General features: G+C 51.7%; 1 protein-coding gene across 13 annotated transcripts in view; it reads left to right on the top strand.

Moving 5' to 3' along the window:
• Positions 1-20,171, top strand: part of Tle3 (TLE family member 3, transcriptional corepressor) — a 40,790-nt gene that overhangs the window by 1,109 nt on the left and 19,510 nt on the right. For 7 of the 13 annotated variants that reach the window (XM_010627651.3, XM_019208058.2, XM_019208051.2 and 4 more), the window contains exons 3-6: positions 240-303; positions 1,136-1,180; positions 16,361-16,423; positions 17,836-17,910. In XM_010627651.3, coding sequence (XP_010625953.1) covers positions 240-303; positions 1,136-1,180; positions 16,361-16,423; positions 17,836-17,910 — 247 coding nt within the window. Of the gene's footprint in view, positions 1-239; positions 304-1,135; positions 1,181-4,813; positions 4,836-16,360; positions 16,424-17,835; positions 17,941-20,171 lie in introns of those variants that run through there. The other 6 variants (XM_019208046.2, XM_010627613.3, XM_010627621.3 and 3 more) reach the window with 2 other exon arrangements.

Here is a 20,171-nt window from a genome sequence, read left to right as displayed (position 1 = left end):
ACGGGGCTACCCCCTCCCCACCCCCCCCCGCGGCCAGAACCAACCGGCCTGCCGGGCTGTGGGAAGTTTCGAGTTGTCCCAGCACCCCCTTCCCCAAGGCGGGGACCCAAACCTTCTGTGCCCCGAGGATTATGGGGTGCCCCGGGGTGTTCGGGAAGTGGTTTTCTGAGACCCTTCATTCGGGGCCCCGGAGAAGGCTGTGCAGGCGCTGGCCTGAGCAGCTCCTCCTGCCCTCGCAGCCTCAAAGTGGAGTACGACAAGCTGGCAAACGAGAAGACGGAGATGCAGCGCCATTACGTGATGGTGAGCGGCGCCGGAGGGGAGCGCAGGCGGGGCGCACCGGGCTCACAGGGATCCGCTGAGGGGGGCGCTGGGGACCCCGCGGGCCAGCGACAGCGGGCCGGGGAGCATTGTCATGCTAGTGTGCCCTTCGCCTCACCAGCTTTTCCTGGCCCAGGCCACTGGAGGAAGGGGTTTGCGGAGAGGAGCAGAAAGAAACCCAGATTTCCAGCCGGGGTCCTCTGTAGTGGCCCTGAGGGCTTTTAATATGTTCTGAAGGCCTCCCTGAGGGCTGCTTGCCCTATCTAGGCTAGAAAGATAGGACTGGATGAGCCCGTGGCAGGGTTGGATAACGATCGCTCCCGGAGACCTCCCGGGAGCCTTTGGAAACTTTGCCTCGCAACCCTGGGATCTGGCCAGAGCGGGACAGAAGAGCCCTCCTTCCCCGGGGTTATCTGAGGAGCGGGGGAACTTTTGGAAACCTGCCTCCCTCCCCTAAGATCCCTGGCTGAGTCTTTTCTGCCCTTGGACCCTAGGTAGGCCATCTACACTTCAGCCGGCATCTGTTCCCTCTAGTTTACGTTTTCTGTTTCCCAGAGGGCATGGAAGGCACTTTAAGCGGGCCTCTTTCCACATAAGAGGCCTTCCACACCATGCTAAATAACTCTCAGAGGACGAAAGGGGCCCAGTGTACACAGCATTCCCTGTTGAATCTGCACCTTGTATAAACAGGAAAATGGCAGGGACTGCTGGTGGGAGGGACCCGCTGGCGCTTCTCACGGCTGTGCCTGTGATGTTGACGTTGAAAAATGAAGATTTCTGAGTTGTCTGTTAATGGGAATTCTTTTATTTTTAGTACTATGAGATGTCCTATGGCTTGAACATTGAAATGCACAAGCAGGTAAGAGCTTTTCTTCTTAAGAAAGCTATTGCAGTGTTTTAAAAAAACTTAAAACATGGCACTTCTCTGTCCCTTCTGATTTGAAAATGAGTCCCCTTTCTCCTTGAACGGTGAATGGATTTAGACTTTGACTTGCAAGGTGTGGAGGCTTCGCTGAGTTCTTGGGCACGTTGAGCTTTTCGCGTTCTAGCTTGTGAAATTAGTGCTGGTCTTGGATCTTGGTAGAAGATAAAGTACCAAAGGAAAAGTTGTACCTCCAGGAGCTGTTTTACAAACTGAGGACCTAGATAGAGGTAGCAGGCTGCTTTTATATGTGTTAGTGCAAGATTCTCAAGAGGAAATGTAGGAGGGCTTCCCCCACCCTTTTTCTTTGAGTTCTTTTTTTTTTTTCCTTTCAAAAATGTAATGTTCTGCCTCGATAAGATTAAATTTCAAGAGCCTTAAAAGCCAGGCTTAGCTATTGAAACGAGGGAAACAAGTCACTGATGGTTTAGGAATGAAACGCAAGTTGAATGCCTTCCATTTAGAAGGCAGTTTCTCATCTGTGCCTTAATTGGAAGTCAGTGAAGTTCCCATTTCACGGAGAAGGAAGCTGGAGCTGAGGGATGAAGTCAACTTGCCAGAGGCAGCCAGGCCTGGCCTTTGAGATGGCTGGGGGTTGAGCTCAGCTTTGAAATCCTGAAGTCAAACCAGTTTAGCTAGCTGGTGTGGTGTGATTTGATGGATATGTAAACTACCTCGTATTGTCACTTTTCTAATAACAGTATACCTCAAACCGAGCAAATACAAACACTCCTTATCTCACTGCATATCAGTAACTAGCCCCAGTGCTAGGCTGGGCTGTGGGAGAGGCATGTTTGTGTAGTTGTGTACCGAGGAAAGGCTGCCTGTAATTTGGCTTGGCCCTCCATTAGCGTTGACTTGGCACATATAAATGGCGCAGGCCTGGTTGTTCTTTTTAACAGTTGGTGTTCTTGAAATCTCAGATGGCTGTTGACTCATTGTAGCCTTTGGTGACCGTGACTGGAATGGATTTTTTGCTCTAAATTAGCAGTCGTTTACAAGGTTTAAATTTTGCTCTTTAAAGGGGGCAGGACCCAGGGCAGGTGAGAAGGGCAGGTGACCCCGGAAAACGTGCTGATTCCTGCCCACTTGAGTGGCTGCATATAAAAGCCTTTTGAATGTGGTTCTTTTCCCCTCTGGAGGGAACTCTAGTGTTGGGGTGAAGGGCAGCCAGGAAGGGCCCCGAGTTTACTGAACAGTGTGGGAATCCAGCCTGCGGCTTCCTACGGGATTAGTTCCCTAGGACGGCACATGAAGGCCACCGCATTTAAACTTCTTGGTCTATAGGAATAATAGACAGATGCTGCTCTGTATGTAAAAAAGATTTTCCTCCAGAGAGTACAGCAGAGACAGGTTCTGCTCACACCAGGCAGAACTGACAGGGTCTCACTGATCCAGGAAGGAGGCATAAAATAAATGAAGCCGGGGTCCTCAGTGTTTCAAGGACCTTTGCTTATTATGCAAGGTGTCACCCCCACACACCCCGCCTTTTTTTTCTTTCCTCAGTGCTTAGTATCTTGGGTGTGTTTAAGGAGGGTAATTGTAGCCAGGTTTAAAATTTATAGCAGCAGTTATCCTAAGAGCTTGGTAATTAAGGTGTAATGTGTCGCTGCATGTTGAGGTCTGCATGGGTGGTGTTCCCTATGCGGTGAATGGATGCCTCTGGCAGAAAGAAGCCACCTTGGCTGGCTGAGCAGAGCAGGTCTCAGGGCCAGGGATGCCCTGAACCCACAAGAGTTAAACATGTACCGCATTTGGTGGGAGACCAGCTGCGTACAGCTGGGATTTCTGGCCATTCCCCAGGCAGGATTCTCAGGGAGGGTGGCTGAGGTTTGGCCACTTTGGCTCTTTTAATCCCCTCAGTTGCCAGAAGTGGATAGTGGGATTCTTGGCCCTCTTTTTCTATAGAGGTGAGGAAACAGGCTTCAGGAGGTCAAGAAGGCTGGCCTAAGGGCTCAGATCGGAACCTCTGCCCTTTCCCAGCAGGGCTGCTTTCGCATTTTGTATTTGCCTTGAACTGCATTTGCCCTGGATGCGGGGGCCACCCCAGGCTTCTGGCTGTCTTGAGTTGGGTGAAATCACCCTGTGGCTGTGTAGGAACAAAGAGGCAAGGAGGGTGAAGAAACCTTGCTGAGAAGTGCAACCCTGTCCTAATGGCGCCGGCCACTCCTTCCGTTTGGTTTGTGAGGGTTCTGCAGAAGAAAGCCCTGCCACTAATTGCAGCGTGGGTCTTGGGTGTATTTGGCGGATGGTGGTTAGGCCTGAGCAAACAAGTTTATCAGCTGACCTGTTTAGCGGTTGACTGGTGTTTTATCTGCACACACAATCAAGTGACTGGAGTGCTTGAATTATTCATGCAGTGTCCTGCCCTCTAGACTTGACTGTTCGTGTGATTACATCGGCCTGGAACAAACAGGCTGGATTCTTCGTCGCTAAGCTGGGGTGGGGGTGGGGACTGTCTGTACTTTTATATAACAGATGATCTACACAGCCAGCACCTTAGAAAGTGTGGTGGGGGTTAGCCTGTGCGCGCGCGCGCGCGCGCGCGCACACACACACACACACACACACACCCACCACATTTTTTTAAAAGCACTTCTTTGCTGGCTTTACGAGAAATGCCAATTAGCTGGGAACCTCAAGTTCTGCCAGATGGGCCTGAGAATTGACAGAGGGCAGCCAGTGAGGTGCATGCAGCCCTTTTGATTTTTCTGAGAGGTTAAACTCACTGCGGCTGGCTCCTTCCTTGGCTGTGATTCTCCCCTGCCCCTCTTTGCAGGCTGTCAAATCTCAGAGAAGTAATAAATGGTTTCTCCTCCTACTCTTCTGCCTCCTTCCCTAATTATGGTAAAGCATAGATTACAGAATCACAGGACTGGCCCAGGACTTCAAGAGTTCACTCACCTCCTCCAAGCTCCTGCTTCCAGGCAGAATGGCAGGGGTGATTCAGCAAGGCCAGGAGGGGGGATAGTGGCAGACCAGCTCTGGGGTTCCCATTTCTGGCAGAGACTTTTGAGTGCCTGCTACAAATGCAAATCCAAAGCTTCCAGGCTAGGGACCCCAGCACCTGCGTGCCTTGGCTTTGACGCTTCCATACTGTGAGAAGTTGGGTCATCTGGCCCTTCACCCTCTGTTGGTGAGTGTGAATGTTGAGAAACTGGACGGCATTTCGATTTTGGAAATAGCACCATGCCCACTAGATGGTCACCTTTTCTGTGAACCACACAACCCTGCCTTTCAGTTTCTTTTGGAGTCCAGGAACTGAAAGCGCTTTGGCTTCTCATCCAAACTTTTCAACTTCCTGGAGAGGAAACTGAGGCCCAGAATGAGGAGCTGGCTTCCCCTCTCCCAACCAGACTTATGCAGGCTTCCCTCCCAACCCCAGACCTTTTTAGCAAGATTCAAGATAACATGAAGGGTGCTCCTTTATTGACTACTCTCACCCTGTGTCTTTAATAACTGTTGCTTCTCTGCAGTATTATCTGAAGAGGCTAAGGCCACAAACTCGACTCCACCAAAGTCCAAAGTACCCCATTCGGGTTGTATAACCATATCAGCTGAACCTTCTGTGTCCACAGTCTTGTTCTGAATTGTGAGTTATTTACACAACTAATGATTTGATGTGTATAGTAATAACAGACCACCAGCCTAGCAATCCCAGAGGGAAAGTTCTCAGCCTGGGGAAAGGTGGTAAAACCTGTGAACTTTTTATCCCAGCCACGAGGTGGCCATAAACCCAGGGCTGAAGTGTAGGACATGGGAAATCTCTGTTTGCCACTCCCTTCTCCTCTCTGAGTCTTGTCACCAAAGTAATATGGGGCTCAGGCTAGAAGATCTCCAAGCAAAGAGTTGAAGAATCTGTCGCCATGGTAAAGCCATGAGGCAGTAAGGTTAAAAGGGTCCTGAGAAGGAGCTGAGTCTAGTTGGTAAGGAGAAGGTGGAGCCACCCTGCAGGAGGAAAGGGATATACTGGTCCCTAGACTAGGGCAGTGACTATTTGTGTGGCACTTGGGTTTCATTGTTTGCAAGCATGCGAGAACCAGGCTCCTCCTTGGTTTCCATCCTTATTGTCGAGTTGTTTCACATCCTGGGTGCCTCCCTTGCTCACTTTTGGGGTCTGCTGAGCCCAAAGCTCCCTTCACCCTGGCTGCCCCACCCCCTGATTTCTGGGGCTCCTTTTCTCTAGCCCCCTTGGGTCTCCTCCTTGTACATTTCACAGTGGAGATGACCCTAGGAATTGGGCTCATGGTCTCTGTCCTTGCCATAGGAATCTAAGACACTGAGCCTGGGTGGGAACCTGTGTCCTGACTCCACTGAACCCTCCTCCTCTCTTTGGACTCCTCCCACTGGGCACCGGAAGGGCCTAGTTTACATTTCCTTGCATTTCCATTTTGTTGTAGTAGTGAGTCAGTAAGGAATAAATTCCCCTTTCCTTTCTGCATAGGAGAGTATTTTTCTGTCTCAGTGTTTGTACAAAACACTGGGACACCAAGGGCCAAAGGGCAGTAAAGGCCTGGTCTCAGCTGGCTTTCTTCTGTGATATGCTTCACACATGGCTTTCTTATACCTTGTTATCTCATTTTCCCAGCAGCCCCTGTGTCCAGCTCTGCGGCACCTAGCACATAGTAGGCACTCAGTAAACACACTAGGCTCTCTCCACTCCGATTACTCTGGTTGTGAGGGTAGAGTTCTGCCTTGGTTCCCCCTGGGAGTGGGAAGTGGGGGTTTTAATTGTGGGCTGGCTGCTAGCTCTGCAGGCTTCTCTCTGGCTGCATCCAGTTCCTTCATCAGTGAAATGAGGGGGTTGGATTTGTTCACAAAACGGTTATTAGGGGCCTGAGATGTGCCGGGTGTGGGCTGGGGTTGGTTACATAGCGGAATAAGATACCATTACCCCCGCAGGAGCTAGGCAGCTAAACAAGTAATTGGAGTACAGTGAGGTAAGTGCCAACGTGGCCTGCTCTCTCCCTGGGAAAGGGGGCTCAGCCAGAAGGCTGTTGAGTAGGCAGCTGGTGACGGGGGATCCTTGGGGTGGCAACAGCCCCCGGGAAAGCCCTAACCAGAGACCTGTTCTGCTTCCAGAAGCCACAAGGCTTGGGCTTGCTGCGGGGCGGGGACCGCTCTTGGGAAGTGAGATGAGGTGGTGACATCTTGCAGCAAAGCGATCTCCCAGGCCTCTCTGCCCTCACATTCACCACCCAGGAGGAGGCCATCCCCGTGTGGCTCTCCAGGGCTGGCCCAGGGCCATCTGGTGTGAGTGGGGACGTGGCCTCCCCTGCCTGCTTCCCCACCACCCCATGCTCCCCAAAGTGGTTTCTCTCCTCCCTCCCATTGGTAATTCCGTAATGATTGGTTGTGACCCGCCCCCTCCCCCATATTTAATTCTCATCAGCCCGGCTCTCCACTTTGCTATTAATGATAGCAGCCAGCAAAATAGCTTTCAACATGCCATTGACAGTCTGGTTTAAGAGCGCACTTGAAGTAGTGCTAGACAGCTGAAAGCACCCATAATTGTGTGCCGGAGTGAGAACTGCGTGCTCAAGGGCCTTGTTTTTATATACTTAAAGGGACAATATCTTGTTTTCGACAAATGCTCTATGCGACATATCCGAGATTTCTCCCTTCCTGTCTCTCCTCCTCTCTGGGTCTCTTTTTGTTCTCTGGCCTTTCGGAGTGAACCCCCCCCACACACACACCAGGGGTTAAGAGAACCTTAAGGAAGGGGGAATGGCCTGCCTCCGAAGGACGTACAGTCTTTGGTGGGGATTTTTGTATTGAGGACTCGAAGTCTTCCCAGCCCACAGACCCTGTTCAGCCTCCCCTCACCCATGGAGGGTCCTCAGTACCTCCTGCTGCTGAAGGAGGTCGACGAGGAGCCTCTGTCCTCCTTGACACTGATTGTGAATTCTTTTGTTTGCTGAAGTTTCCACTGTTTGCACAGTCAGCTAGAGGATGAGAGATTCTCACCACCCGTTTCTTGCTGTGAATGTTGAGGCAGAGGCTGCCTTTACAGGGATGTGTGGACAAGTCCAGCCTGTTGGAGAGAGACCTGGGCAAGGTGGCGCATGCCTGTAATTCCAGCACTCGGGAGGCTGAGACAAAAGTATCACCGTGAGTTTGAGGCCAGCCTGGGCTACATAGTGAGTTCAAAGCCAACCTGAACTACACAGAGACTCTGTCTCAAAAAGTTTAAAAATATAAAAGAGAGTAAGATCTCCTTCCTCCTCTGTGGGTTGGTAGGGCAAGTGCTGGTTCCTGAAGAGTGACACAGAAGACCAGGGGTGAGGCCTGAGGGGCCAGGGACACCTGGGGTTCCGGATTTTTGTGGTTGTGGCTGGTACCTGAACCCCAAGGCTCTCTTGGGTGGGCTTTGAAGGTCTGTGAGTGACACAGTCTGTGAGACCCACAGTCCCGGCTCCTGGGGAGGCTACCGCTGCCACCAGACAATCCCAGAGGAAGCCTCTGTGGAAGATAAAGTGGTTGAAAATGTCATCTTCCAGTAGGAGAGATGATAGCAATAGAGTGCGTTTTTTTGTAGCACTTGATTGCGAGGCCCAGTAGACATTTTCATCTGGAATCAGGGGCATTTGGGTCCACACGGAAAAGCCACAGTGAACTGTAAGGTGGTGAGTGGAGATGAACCCATTTATATCCGGGCATTGGAGGACTGCGGTCTCATTGGAGGTGGGGAGAGAAGTAGGGAGGGGTGAGACCACTTCCCGAGGTCAGGGCCATTTTATAGCGAGTGGCCTCTGAGCCCCGTGTGGTGCATGGCTCGAACTGGGTGACGGTCTGCATTTTCTTGGGCCCTCGAGGATGAAGCCGAGGTTCCTGTAGTGTTCACCCCAACCCTATGTATCTTACGGACTTCCTGGGAAGAATAGTGGCTTCCTTGGGTGTCTTGAGAGGCCCACAGGCTGCAGAAGTTGCTGAAAGGGTTGTTAGATGCACCTTTAAAATGTCTTGAGTGTATCTTAAATTTTTTTTCTTTTTCCCTTAAATTTGACAGTTTTATGCGTAAGATTGGGAGGGAGAGATAATAGAGCCAGGCCTCACGGGAAATGAGGGATGAGAGGGGTGAGCTGGGCCCACTTGGTATTAGAAGAAATTGAGCAGTGAATGAGTAAAACTAAGCTTGTTTCGTCTTGGTCTGGCCTTTATCACCTCTGACTTTGAAATCCTTGATAACTGTTGTTTTCAGCTTTTCTACTATTTTGAGATGTGGTGGTGTTGTTTGTTGTTGTTGTTTGATTCACAGTGAAAACTACACTCTGGCTCAGAGAGAATCCTTTTTCATTTCTACCCAGGGCGACATCTTCCTCCCCAGTGGGGCTTCCCGCTGGTCCTGTAGAGCTGAGTGTCCCATGCAGTTGGGCTTTTGGTTTGAAAGAGAACTCTGTCTGCCCTGCCAACTGTGTGATTGGAAGGCAGGAGGAGGTAGCCCTCCACCCACCCCCGAGGGCTTCCCCAGGGAGAGCCCTCTGGGCCTTTCCTGACCTGATCTGAAACTAAGAGTGACCATCAGAGTGGCCGTGGTGGGGCCAGCTGCATGAGCTGGTGGTCATTTCTGCTGGGGAAGGGAAAGGCACTTGGAGCAGACCAGCGGATGAGGGATGGGGTCACCCTCCCACCCCCCGCTGGCCACCAGGTACTCCTATACCCTGTGCTGTGAGTGGCACCCAGTAGCCCAGCCGGTGGGAATTTCTTAGGGTGGAAAGAGTGTATGTAGACTCTTTTCCCTTAGCCTTTTTGGGTTTTCTCTGATCTTTTTCTTGATTCTTAGCACTTCTCAAGGGACTTCTCCTGGCTCTTCCTCTGCACGTGCCCAGACCCGCTGGGCACTTCGCAGGCCTGCTGTGGTGGTGAGCATCTGAGAAGCCAGGGTTGCCCGGCTTCCTGAATATTAGGTGCAGGGTGCTGGGAGGTGGGCTGACCTGGCAGCTGAAACAGGGCTTTTGGGCCAGAGGAACCCAGGGTCCATCACCCACTGCACTCCTCTGATACCAGTTTGTGATGGGGATGACAGTGACACCTGTCTGTAGCATAGGCTGACAGCTTTCTGTACTGATGGAAGTGTCCCTGTGTTGTCCACCATGGCTGCCATCGTTTCATTGTTTTGAGATGGGTTTTGCTGTGTAGTTCAGGCTGCTTCTGAACTCACTGTGTAGTCTAGGCTGCCTTGAATTTGAGGTGATCCCCCTGCCTCAGTCTCCCTAGCGCTGGGATTACAGGTGTGTACCACTAAGATAGCACACACTCAACCAGCCACTTTGAAAGTGGAACAGAATCCCCAAATTGCTGAGGCCTCAGAGGGAGGACAATTTGGTGTTTTGCCTTGTATATCAGGCTTCCCGGAGCCTGGTCTCCTGTGCCACCTGCCAGTCCTAGCAGGAGCGCCACAGAGCGCATAGTTGTGCTTGATGACACAGAGGGTCAGGACTTGCTCCTGAGCTTCTTGGGAATGCAGCTGCGGGGTCAGAACTGGAATCCATTGGTTTTCTCATGCATGGGCGGTTTCGGGTCACCCATCCCAGAGCCACTGGTGCTACAGGGCTTTGATTCCAAACGTGGGAGCTCCCGGGACAGAACCTTTAAGAATTCAGTAAAACATCAGCACCAGCACTGTGTAGACCTAGGCTTCCTGACCTGGGTACCCCTGACATTTGGGCCTGAATAATGCCTGGTGGTGGGTGCCCTGTGCATCACCCCTAAAATGTCTCTAGATTTTTCCTGATATATGGGGGCAGGGTGCAGGATCACCACTGGTGAAGAACCCTGGATGGAGAGGGAAGAGTTGTGATTCTGATCCTAGATCTGGGAGACTTGGTCACTCCCGCTTTGTTCTGTGTTTGCAGGTAACTCCTTGTCTCCTCTGCATCTCAAACACTCCCTCTGGAAAATGAGAGGTTGAATGTGGTGTAGTGGTTTGGAAGCAGGTTGACTTGAGGAGAAGATGGTTTAATACAAATTTCTAAATAACTGATCTTGCTTTTCAGAGCCTATAAAATAGCAGCACTCCTGCTGGTCCTTATTTTGAGAAGTAGGATGCCCTGACCCTTCCGATTTTAAGGAAGGGATATGAATTTGGCATGGGTCGATAGAAAGGGGGCTGTCTCTGCCCACAGTGTGCCCTCTTCTTCCCATCTCATTTTTCCCTTTGTGCCACCCAGGTTTCCCAAATGCCCTCAAACGTCATAGCCTTCATTTCATTTGTAGCCCTGACCATCTGATGGGCAGACCCCCAAAATTTCATGAGCTGCCCTTGCGAGGGTAATGTGACTTTTACAGCCTGTAGAGGGGCAAGGGGAGATTTGCATAATGTTCCACGGGGGATTAGGTGGCTGGGGTTGCCATGGCAACCCCTAGGGGTGAATTGAGAGTTTTGCCTCCCGGCTGTCTGGAGGCCCTGGCTGCCTCGAGTTTGGAGAGGTGGGGGAGGGGCGGGTTATCCGAGGGGAGGGCGGAGCGGGGTGCGCCCCGGGATGAATGGTCAGTGTTGTGGGAAGGTGTAATCTGGAAAGGCTCTTTCTGTTCTGTCTGCACCAGCAGATTCTTTGAGAACCGCTTCCCTTAAGTGGTGGGTGGGAGGCAAGCAGAGGTGAATGTTTGGGATCCAAGATATTAAAGTGAACAAATATTTAAAGATTATTGGATCTTGTTAACAGAGTCAGAGAAATGAAAGTCTTAGGAACCAGGAGGGACTTAGGCTCTCATCTAGATCCAGTTCCCTCCCACAGAGTGCCATCTGCCTCCTGTACTCCCCAGGGGCACAGCACTCATGTGCACATAGTGCCCGGTTTACTTTTTTTTTTTTTGAGACAGGGTCTCACTCTGTAGTTCCGGCTGGTCTTGAACTCACTATGTAGCCCAGGCCAGCCTCGAATGGTGATCCTCCTGTCCCAGCCTCCTCAGCGCAGGGGTTACAGGTGTACTCCACCAGCTCCAGCCTGTTTCACTCTTGAGAGCCTTCAGGATTATATCATGCCCTGGTCTTATCTCCTAGACAGCCTCACAGTGCAGGGCTACCATGAGACCGGGTGCAGGTCCTGCACCATGTGGCCAGCTCTTCCCTGGGTCAGTGGCTTCGATGCACTCCTCTCCCTTCACAGTTCCCCTATGGCTTAGACTTCTCAGAAGAAAAGGGAAGGTGATTTCTTCCAGGGAAGTGTATAGAAAGGTCACGGCACACCCAGAAACTCCAGCTGTGCACTGGTACTAGCTGGGGAGGGGAGTGTGTTCCTCCCTGCCCACTGCCTCCCTGTTCCCTCTCTCCCACCGAAGGCTCCAGGTGCTGTTCAGGGTGTCTGGGGTCACGGCCAGAAGAGACAGATCCTCAGGGTCAGGCTGGAGGCGGCACCTTCCTTGTACCAAGTCCTCCCAGCATCAAGAATTCAGCCAGTGTCCTGGCAAGCATAAATATTTAATGGCATTGTAGGTATATATAATTTGATCCATATGTCAGCTCTAAGAGGGCCTTTAAGGAAGCTCACCTATCATCAAGTGATCTGGGAAGGAAACCAGCCCCTCCTGGAGCAGGGGCAGAGGGGAGGGGGGCCAGGGAGTGAGGTCCTCCCCATCCTCTTCCTGATTTCTCTTTCTCTGTTAACACCCACTGGCCCACCCCAAAGAGAAACTGACAAGGAATTATCATCTTGTAGCCAGTAATCGAGGGGCTGTCAATTTAGAATTGTCTAGGAAATGCAATGGGATATGTTAAGTTGAAGTTGCTCATACATCGTTCTGAGATCTTCTAGTATTTCATGACTAGATGATTGTGGTGCCCGGCTGCTGGGACTATTAGGGCTGGAGCTGCCTCTTCTGCCTGCACAGCCTCCCGCTTCCTCCAGTCCTTCCTGTGCTCCCGATTTTAACTCAGCCTAGGCACCAAGACAGTCACCAAGACGGCATAGTACTGGAGTCATGGGAGAACCAGGTAAAACCCAGCTCAAATCCATAGACTCCAGAGCTGCCTGAGACCCCAAACACACAGGAATCTAGGAGAGTAATCTGAAGCCGAGAGACCAGGACCTGGCTTTCCAAAGGTCACGCCGCACGCCTGCTCCAGAGCTGGGGTGAAAACCATCGCATCCATTTGGCTTCAGAGTGTCAGCTCATGCTTTAGATCGGCGGGTGTCCGCCTTTCATCTGGTCTCTCTCACACATATCCATAGACGTCTCTTTCTAAGATTGCTGCCCTGATTCTCTGAGAGGTGACTGGGACCCTGGAAGCATTGGATGGCCACTTACCTGCCTAACAGACATGAAATTACTTCCCGCTAAATGGAACTTCCTAAAGAGCCCTCGCCTGGCCTCTGAGGGCCTCCAGCCTTCCTTGTGAATCACAGCAGTGCGACATCACTGGACGACATCCAATGTGACATGTGTGATCGGTTCTGCTGTTGGACACACTTGAGTGGCTCACGCTGTGAAGATGGGACCTGGAGACCCGGCCCGGCATTGGCCGTCTCAGGAGGTGGCTCTTTACCATCACACAGTGCTGTGGAGGAAGTGACAGGTCTCAGAACAGTTCGCCAAGGTGTGGCATTCGAAAGCTCTGTGTCAGGGTGCGTGGACCGAGTAAGTTATCTAGTTCCGTCTTTTCATTTTGCAAGCAACAGCAGCAAAGCCCTGAGGAGGGAAATGATTTGCCTAAAGGCACGCAGCAGCGAGAAGAGGAGCTGACTGAGTAGAAGCCAGGTCATGTCTCTGTGGCTGTGGAGTGTGACCTGCCCCTCGAAGTGGCTGGGCTCTCTGGCCTTGTTTTCCTTTGGCTGAGGTTAAAATGCAGTGTGCACTCGGAGCCCATCAGGCAGCTGGGCAGTTCAGACGAACCTAACAGAGGCCGCTGGGGTGGCTACCTACAGTGTGCAGTGTGCTGAGCTCCATTAAGGGTCGGCCTGGTGCTGCAGGGCCCAGCAGCAGCAAGTGGGTGCCTGTGGGCAAGGACCACAAGTGGGAGCCCCCCACCCTCCGATTTCAGTGCTGTGGGTCAAGAGCCAGGGATGGTCCGAAATCTCGGCCTGTGTGTGTTGAAGACGTAGTTGGAGAAACACTTTTAAGATGCTCAAGTGCCCTTGGCTTATAACAAGATGCTCAAAGGTCCTGTATTACCGAGGGAATGAGTGTGCAAATGGGAGCCGCTACAGCGCAGGGACAGCTTGCACTTTGGGGAATCTCCCCTCCCCTGCCATCTCGTTGTCCATCATTTATTTGCCCAATGATCCTGATGGAAACGCAGGGTAGATATCACTCCCAGCACCCAGTTGGTAGCTCCCATTCTGAAAGGAGCAGGACCTCTGCTCCCGGTTCTCTGAACTGCCTCTATCTGGGTGGAGTAGATTAGTTACTTCTGAGAAGAAGCTGTGCTCTCTGCCGGCAAAGCTGCCTGCTTTGAACCGTACTTGAAAAGCCACTTGCAGTCTGTACCTGCCTCACTGAACACCTATTTCCAGAATGTTCCAAAGAAAGCCATCTCCCGCGCAAACCTCTGAAGATGTGGCTCAAAGGCCGGAGCCTGGAGGCCCAATGCAGAGGGGTGTGTGGGGGCGGCACGTGGACCACAGCTGCCCTGTTGATAACAGATGACGCACAGTTGCCGGAAGGAGTTTCCCGGCATACGATCTAGTTCCCGTTTGCGATGTGTGACCAGTCCCAATTGTGGAAGTCACACATCTTGATGCTTTTTCCGGAGCTGATGCTTTAGAGGTTTGAGGTGGATCAAATGCTCTTTATACAAGCTGTTAGCATCGGAGATGCTGTCAGTCATGAACCCTGATGGTCATTTTTTCCTTCAAAAATATTTCTGTGAGCTCTGTCAAAGGGCCGAAGTTTGACTCCTGGCAGGAGATCACTTTGCAAAATTGCTTAATTGCTAACAGTTTTCTCATCTGAAAAATGGGCATCTTAGTAAGAGTCTTCCTCCTGCAATGCTCAGAGCTCCCCCTGTGAAGCCCATGAGGCACTGCCTTTGTGGCTGGTGTCCATGATTATCATACTTGTTGACAGAGGTTCTGTCCACCTAGCTTTCCATTTCTAGTAGTGAACAGTTCTCCTGCCTCTTCCCTGACTCCTGGAGTGTGCAGAGCCCAATCTCAGGGCTGGGCAGCCTGTGTAGAGTGAGTGGCTCAGTGCCTGCTTCTACTTTCCAGGGACACCAAGGGTACAAGGTTTAGGAGCAGGTAAGGGTGAGATTACGGCTGGGGGGATGGTAGCCTGCCTCCCCAAAAACTCCAGACACAAGGACAAGCCAGCCCTGGCTTATTATCATAGAATTTTTCCAGATGTAAAACCACTTCCCCTCTGCCTGTCCCAGGCCGAGCACCACGAAGTCCTGCTGGTGACTTTCCAGTCTTTCCTTGCTGTAGTGATTTGTTCCCAAGAAAGCCAGCCTGAAAGCCACAGCTTTTAAGAGCACCTGGGTCTCTCTGGCCTTTTTCGGATGGCCTTTGGTGACTGCGTGTGTGTGTGTGTGTGTGTGTGTGTGTGTGTCTGTGTCTGTGTCTGTGTCTATGTGTGGTGTTGGGGCAGGAACTTAATCTGAGCCCCCCATAGGACTTCTTGAGCAGTCCAGCCAAGGTCAGCTGGCGGCTTGGGTGCCCAGCCTGGACGTGGGGATAGCTGCATAAAACCCTAGGATCCCTTTTCCTCATAAGCGGAGGTCTGGGCTGCGGACTGGGGGAAGGGTTCTTTGAGGCCGAGAACCTTTGAGGCATGGTGCCCTTTGTGAGAGTAAACCACCAGCATGCAGATGGGTGACACTTCCCTTACCCCCAGAAGAGTTTGGAAGTGGGGACTATTACTGACACAGTTAGTTGGATTACTGGAACATATGGGACAGTCCTTGACAACAAAGAATTGTTTCCACTTCAAATGCCAGGGTGGTGTCTTCTAAGAAGCACTGGCCCTGTGCCCAGGGATCTGGGTATCCAGGCAAGAGAGCTGCTGACAAGGACCCAGTGCTCACCCAGGAGCCCTGCTGTCCTGGGCAGGCACGTGAGGGTAGAGAGCCCAGCAACAGTGGCCAGCAGCCCCAGGGTGCAGAGCTGCAAAAGCCATTCAGGCTATTTAGTCAAAGGGCTATTCTGTCTGCAAACCAGAGGTCCTCTGTAGTGGCCAGTGGAGAAGGGTGCTGGCCCAGGCATGCCAGGGTCTGTTGGTAAGGCTTCGGGTTGCATTGTTTTTCAGGGTGCCCAGATCTCTCATCCAGAACCATTTGACATGCAGATGATCACAGATTTGTAAAGGCTGTTGTCATGGTTTTGTCTCTGGAAGATTGCTATGTGCTGATGAAAGCTCTAAAGCCAGCTCTGGGCTCTGGGTCCCGTGGACTCACTCAGAATGAGATAAGAAAAGCAATTCTGAGAGCTGCCTCTCAGTGGTTCTAGACTGGACTCAGTTAACCATTCAGCACCTCTCTTGATCTGAGATACAGGGTGGTCATAGAGGACCCTGATAGAGAAACTGTTGATGTTTTTCCATGATCTTTTCTGGGGTGTTAGGCGAGGTAGAGAAAACCATCTGCTTTTCTATGGAAAACCTACATAAGGCTTAGAGAGTGAATGAGCTTGCTCCAAACAAGGCAATGTGTGCCCTAAAAACTGAAGGCCTGACTGTAGGCCTGGGTGGCACCTATGGTGGAGGGCTGTATGGATGGGCAGCAGAGAACAGTTGAGCCCAGTGAGCTGCACGCACCCCCCCTGCGTATGAGGCTGGGAAACTCTTTGCCCCACGCTCCCCAGAGCCACCCACTCTCCTCTGTTTGTGGGCACCCTTTACTGAGCAGTTCCTTCCTTGCCAAACTCCTGCTCTTGTCATGGTTTTCCTGGAGAGTAGGTGGGGGTGGTCATGGTTTTGCTTTGATTTAATTAGGGATTCCTTCCGGAGGATGCAGGCTTTGGTTTGAACCACACGTATGGACCATCTCTGCAGGAGATGGGGTTCCCCGTAATATAGTCAGACTGGGAAACATTCCTCATGCCTTGGAGTTCATGGGGGTGGAAAGGATGGAGCCCCTGGGGGGAGGGGCTGCGGTTTGGGGAGAGTTGGCACTTGCACGTGTGTGACATTTTGGTGACCTGATTGATTTGCGGGAGCTTCATGTGCTCTTTTCCTTTGCAGACAGAGATTGCGAAGAGACTGAACACAATTTTAGCACAGATCATGCCTTTCCTGTCGCAGGAGGTAAGGCTTTCTCTTACTGTTGCTTCCTTTGCTTTCCAAGGCAGCCCAGAGCTGCCCTGTTCTCAGACAGTCCAGCCCAGCCCTGCTGCTAGCCAGGAGTATACAGAGTCTTCTCCATTGCCACATCCGAGGGACCATTTGCTTCTCACTCGGGTAGAAAAGGTCCTCTGCCACCACCTGAGTCCATCCCTATCCTCTACTTTCCAAGCCCCAGCTTTGGGGCAAGCAAGGCTGGTCAGTCTATGCCAAGGCCCGGGCCAGGGTGTGACTAAGAGGTGACATCACCTTCTTCTAAGGGTGCCTTCCAAGGGACGTTCCCTGGAGGCGAGGGCCGGCTAGGGACTCGAGGAATGAATTCCCAAGGAAGCTTCTCGACGCTGGGCATATAGTGGGCTGACCTGAAGAGGCCTGGGGGCCCTGTGTTTCCAGGGGAATAGGCCCTCCCCTAGGTGGCTGGAACTATGTCAGCTCCCCTGTGCAGTCCTGGGTCTCCTGGGCAGAGTTGGCAACCAATACACGATTGGATTACTCTTAAGAATCAGCAGTGGCAATGCCCTGGGTGCTTGCAACTCATTAGGGGAGTTGGCTGTGTGTGCAGCTGTTGCTTCCTCAAAGCCAAAGAAGAAAATGTCAGGGCTGGGGATTTAGCTCAGTGGTTCCGCTGCCTGCCTTGCAAGCGCAAGGTCCCGAGTTCGATCCCTAGTACAAAAAAAAAAAAGCAAAGAAGTGAATGCAACACATTCTTAAAATACAGATTTCCCATAGCCTTCCCCACACCACTCATTACAGTTAACGAATCCACATGGACACCCAGAAACCCATAGTTGCTCTTAGGTTTCATTTTGCTACTTTTTCTTGTTCATCCTATCTAGACGCAGACTATTCTGCTTTTTGTGCTCTTTTAGGTAGGTGTAGGGTTAGGTACCTAGATAACGTACGCTTTCCTTTTGAACTCATTGAGTATAAATTGCAGGTGTCTTGACAGTGCACCACCAACTGCTGTAGCTAAAACAGGGGACACGCTCCTAACATGATCACAATGTTGGTGCTCTGCTTAGACACTGAACGGTTCTGTAATGTTATCTAATGTCCAGCTCATATTCAAATTGGGTGGAACAGATTTTTTTGTATGGTCGAGGGAGGTATTAGACTGTTGCTCTTTTGGGACTTGCCTCAGTGGAAGGATGTAAGACAAAAGGAAATTTTGGTTATGAAAGTAATGCACGCTCCTTTGAAAGGTTTAAAGAAGGAAGTAAAGTCACCTGTCACCTCACCCATGTCTCAGGCCTTTTCTGTGAGTCTCCTGTCTTCTCTCGGGCTGGGTCCCGAGCCCACCCCACCACGCTCTGCAGATCACACGTGCCCTCTCTTGGGGACAGTGGCTGCATCTAACCAGGCCCTGTTCCCTCCAGCACCAGCAGCAGGTGGCTCAGGCGGTGGAACGTGCTAAGCAGGTCACCATGACAGAGCTGAACGCCATCATTGGGGTACGTGGACTCCCCAATCTGCCTCTCACCGTGTGTATAGCCCTTTTATTCCTCTCATTTAACATAACCAGAGGTGGACCCTGACCTTAGCTGGCCTCAAAGAATGGCGGCCCCAAAGCTTCGGCTTCCCCTATCATCTCACAGGCTTGGATCACTGTCCCCTGACTCCCTAATTGCCTCCCAGTCCCCAAACTAAAGGGACACCAGACACACCTCCTTCAAGTTTACTCCAAACCCAGGAGCCTCATTTTCCCCTGGCCTGTCAGGGGGCCCTGCTGAGGGCCTGGAACCAGCTCTGAGGCCAGGCCGCTGCCCTGTCCCTCCCAGGGCCTGGCTGCCTCGCCTGGCAGGGGCCTGCCCTTCTTCGGCCACTTGAGATCAGAACCATCTCTGGTGTACTGTTGACATGCACCGTGCTGGGGAATTGTGGTTTGGGTCATGCGGAGCTTCATGGCTGAGCATTTGTCGTGTGCCCTTGGGAGTTGGGTTCCAGCTGGACAGATAAATCATCTGATGGGATTTCTAAAAATCCCATCGCACCAGGACACAGCCCCTGCTGACCTGATGTGCAGTGGAAAGGAGAAACCCATCTCCCCCTTTACACCTTTCCCTGGCTTGCAGCTTAAATGCATTTCTTGGTTTTAGATCGCATCTTTCTCCTGCATGCTACTTTGATGCGAGGCTAAGGGTGTTTAAGATGAATGTCTTGAGTACAATGCTTTTTTTTTCTTTCTTCCCTGCTGTGACTTTGGGTGCGTCTATCTTCCTCTTGTCCCTGAAATGAAGTGGGTAGGTGGGACTGCTGCTTCCTCTCCCTCCAACAGTCTGGGCATCCTCACCCAAGGAACTTCTGGGCCACACAGATTCCAAAGTGCTTGCCCAGAGTTCTTTTCCCCAGGTCTGGGGCCTGGCTTTGGAATCTTGCTCCTGAGATTTCTCAAATCATTCTGAAGCGTAGTCAGGCTTGGGACATAACGGGCTGGTCGGCTGAGGCCCCTTCACTCTAACATTCTCTGGGACACTGGTTTGTCTTCCTTATTCCACTTTTTCTTCTTATATGGGGTCATTATGTCCAGGGGAAACCAGAAGCCCTGGGAATTTCTTCTATTTGGGATAAATGATGACTGTGGGATTTTCAGGGTGAGGCCTAGAAGCCCAGGATTTGCTCATGGTTCTTCCCCACATGACCTTGGGCAGGTCTTTTTTTTTTTGCCCGGGGACCTCAGTTCTGCATCTAAAAAGAGAAGATGGCCGGGTGTTGTGGTGCACACCTGTAATCCCAGCACTCAGGAGGCTGAGGCAGGAGGATTGCTGGGAGTTCGAGACCAGCCTGTTTCAGGGTGAGGCCTAGAAGCCCAGGATTTGCTCATGGTTCTTCCCCACATGACCTTGGGCAGGTCTTTTTTTTTTTGCCCGGGGACCTCAGTTCTGCATCTAAAAAGAGAAGATGGCCGGGTGTTGTGGTGCACACCTGTAATCCCAGCACTCAGGAGGCTGAGGCAGGAGGATTGCTGGGAGTTCGAGACCAGCCTGGGCTACATAGTGAGACCCTCTCATTCCAGGACCACTTGGAAGACAGAGATGGCCACCAAGACCTTTGGTGATGGCAGACCAGGAGGGTTGTCTTGTGGAAGCTGCTGGGGCGGCGAGGGAAGCCTGAGCAGAGCCTGCTTTGAGTCCTAGCTATGTTGGGGGAAGAGAGGTTCCAAAAATGCAGACGTGAGAGAGGGTTTGGCACCAGAAGGCAGTGCCCCCAGAAAGCAAATCATAAGATTTTAAAGTTGGAAGTGTCTTTCAGCAATTGTCTGACTGACGGTTCTTTGGCATCCTGTGCACTGTAGGAAACCCAGTGGCAGCGGCCCCCACACACTTCTGACACCCCAAAACTGACCCCAGACATTGCCAGTGTCTGCAGGGTGAAAGGGCTGCAGAGATGGACCACACGCCTAGCCCAATGCCTTTGTGTTACAGAGATGTTGAGCAGCCAAGCCAGAGATCAGGGCTTCCCACCTGTGTCCTCTGTCCCCTTGGTGGTGGTAGAGGGGCACAAGGAGAGCAGTTCCCCTCTCTGTATCCCTCTCTTGCAATGTCCTTGTCTTAGGTCTCTAGTCTCCGTTCTTCCACCCCTGCAGTGCTGCAGATGGGTACCCACTCTCTCCTCTGCCTCCCTTGGGTTTAAAATCCTCCTATGAAAATATTTTTTTTTAAGCTTTAAGAAAGCAGTAAAGATCCCCGGTACCAAAAAAAAAAAAAAAAAAACA

Source organism: Fukomys damarensis, unplaced genomic scaffold, assembly GCF_012274545.1.
Source record: "Fukomys damarensis isolate Sample0158 unplaced genomic scaffold, DMR_v1.0_HiC HiC_scaffold_25, whole genome shotgun sequence".
Lineage (NCBI taxonomy): Eukaryota > Metazoa > Chordata > Mammalia > Rodentia > Bathyergidae > Fukomys > Fukomys damarensis.
This window is presented reverse-complemented; position numbering and strand designations above follow the sequence as displayed.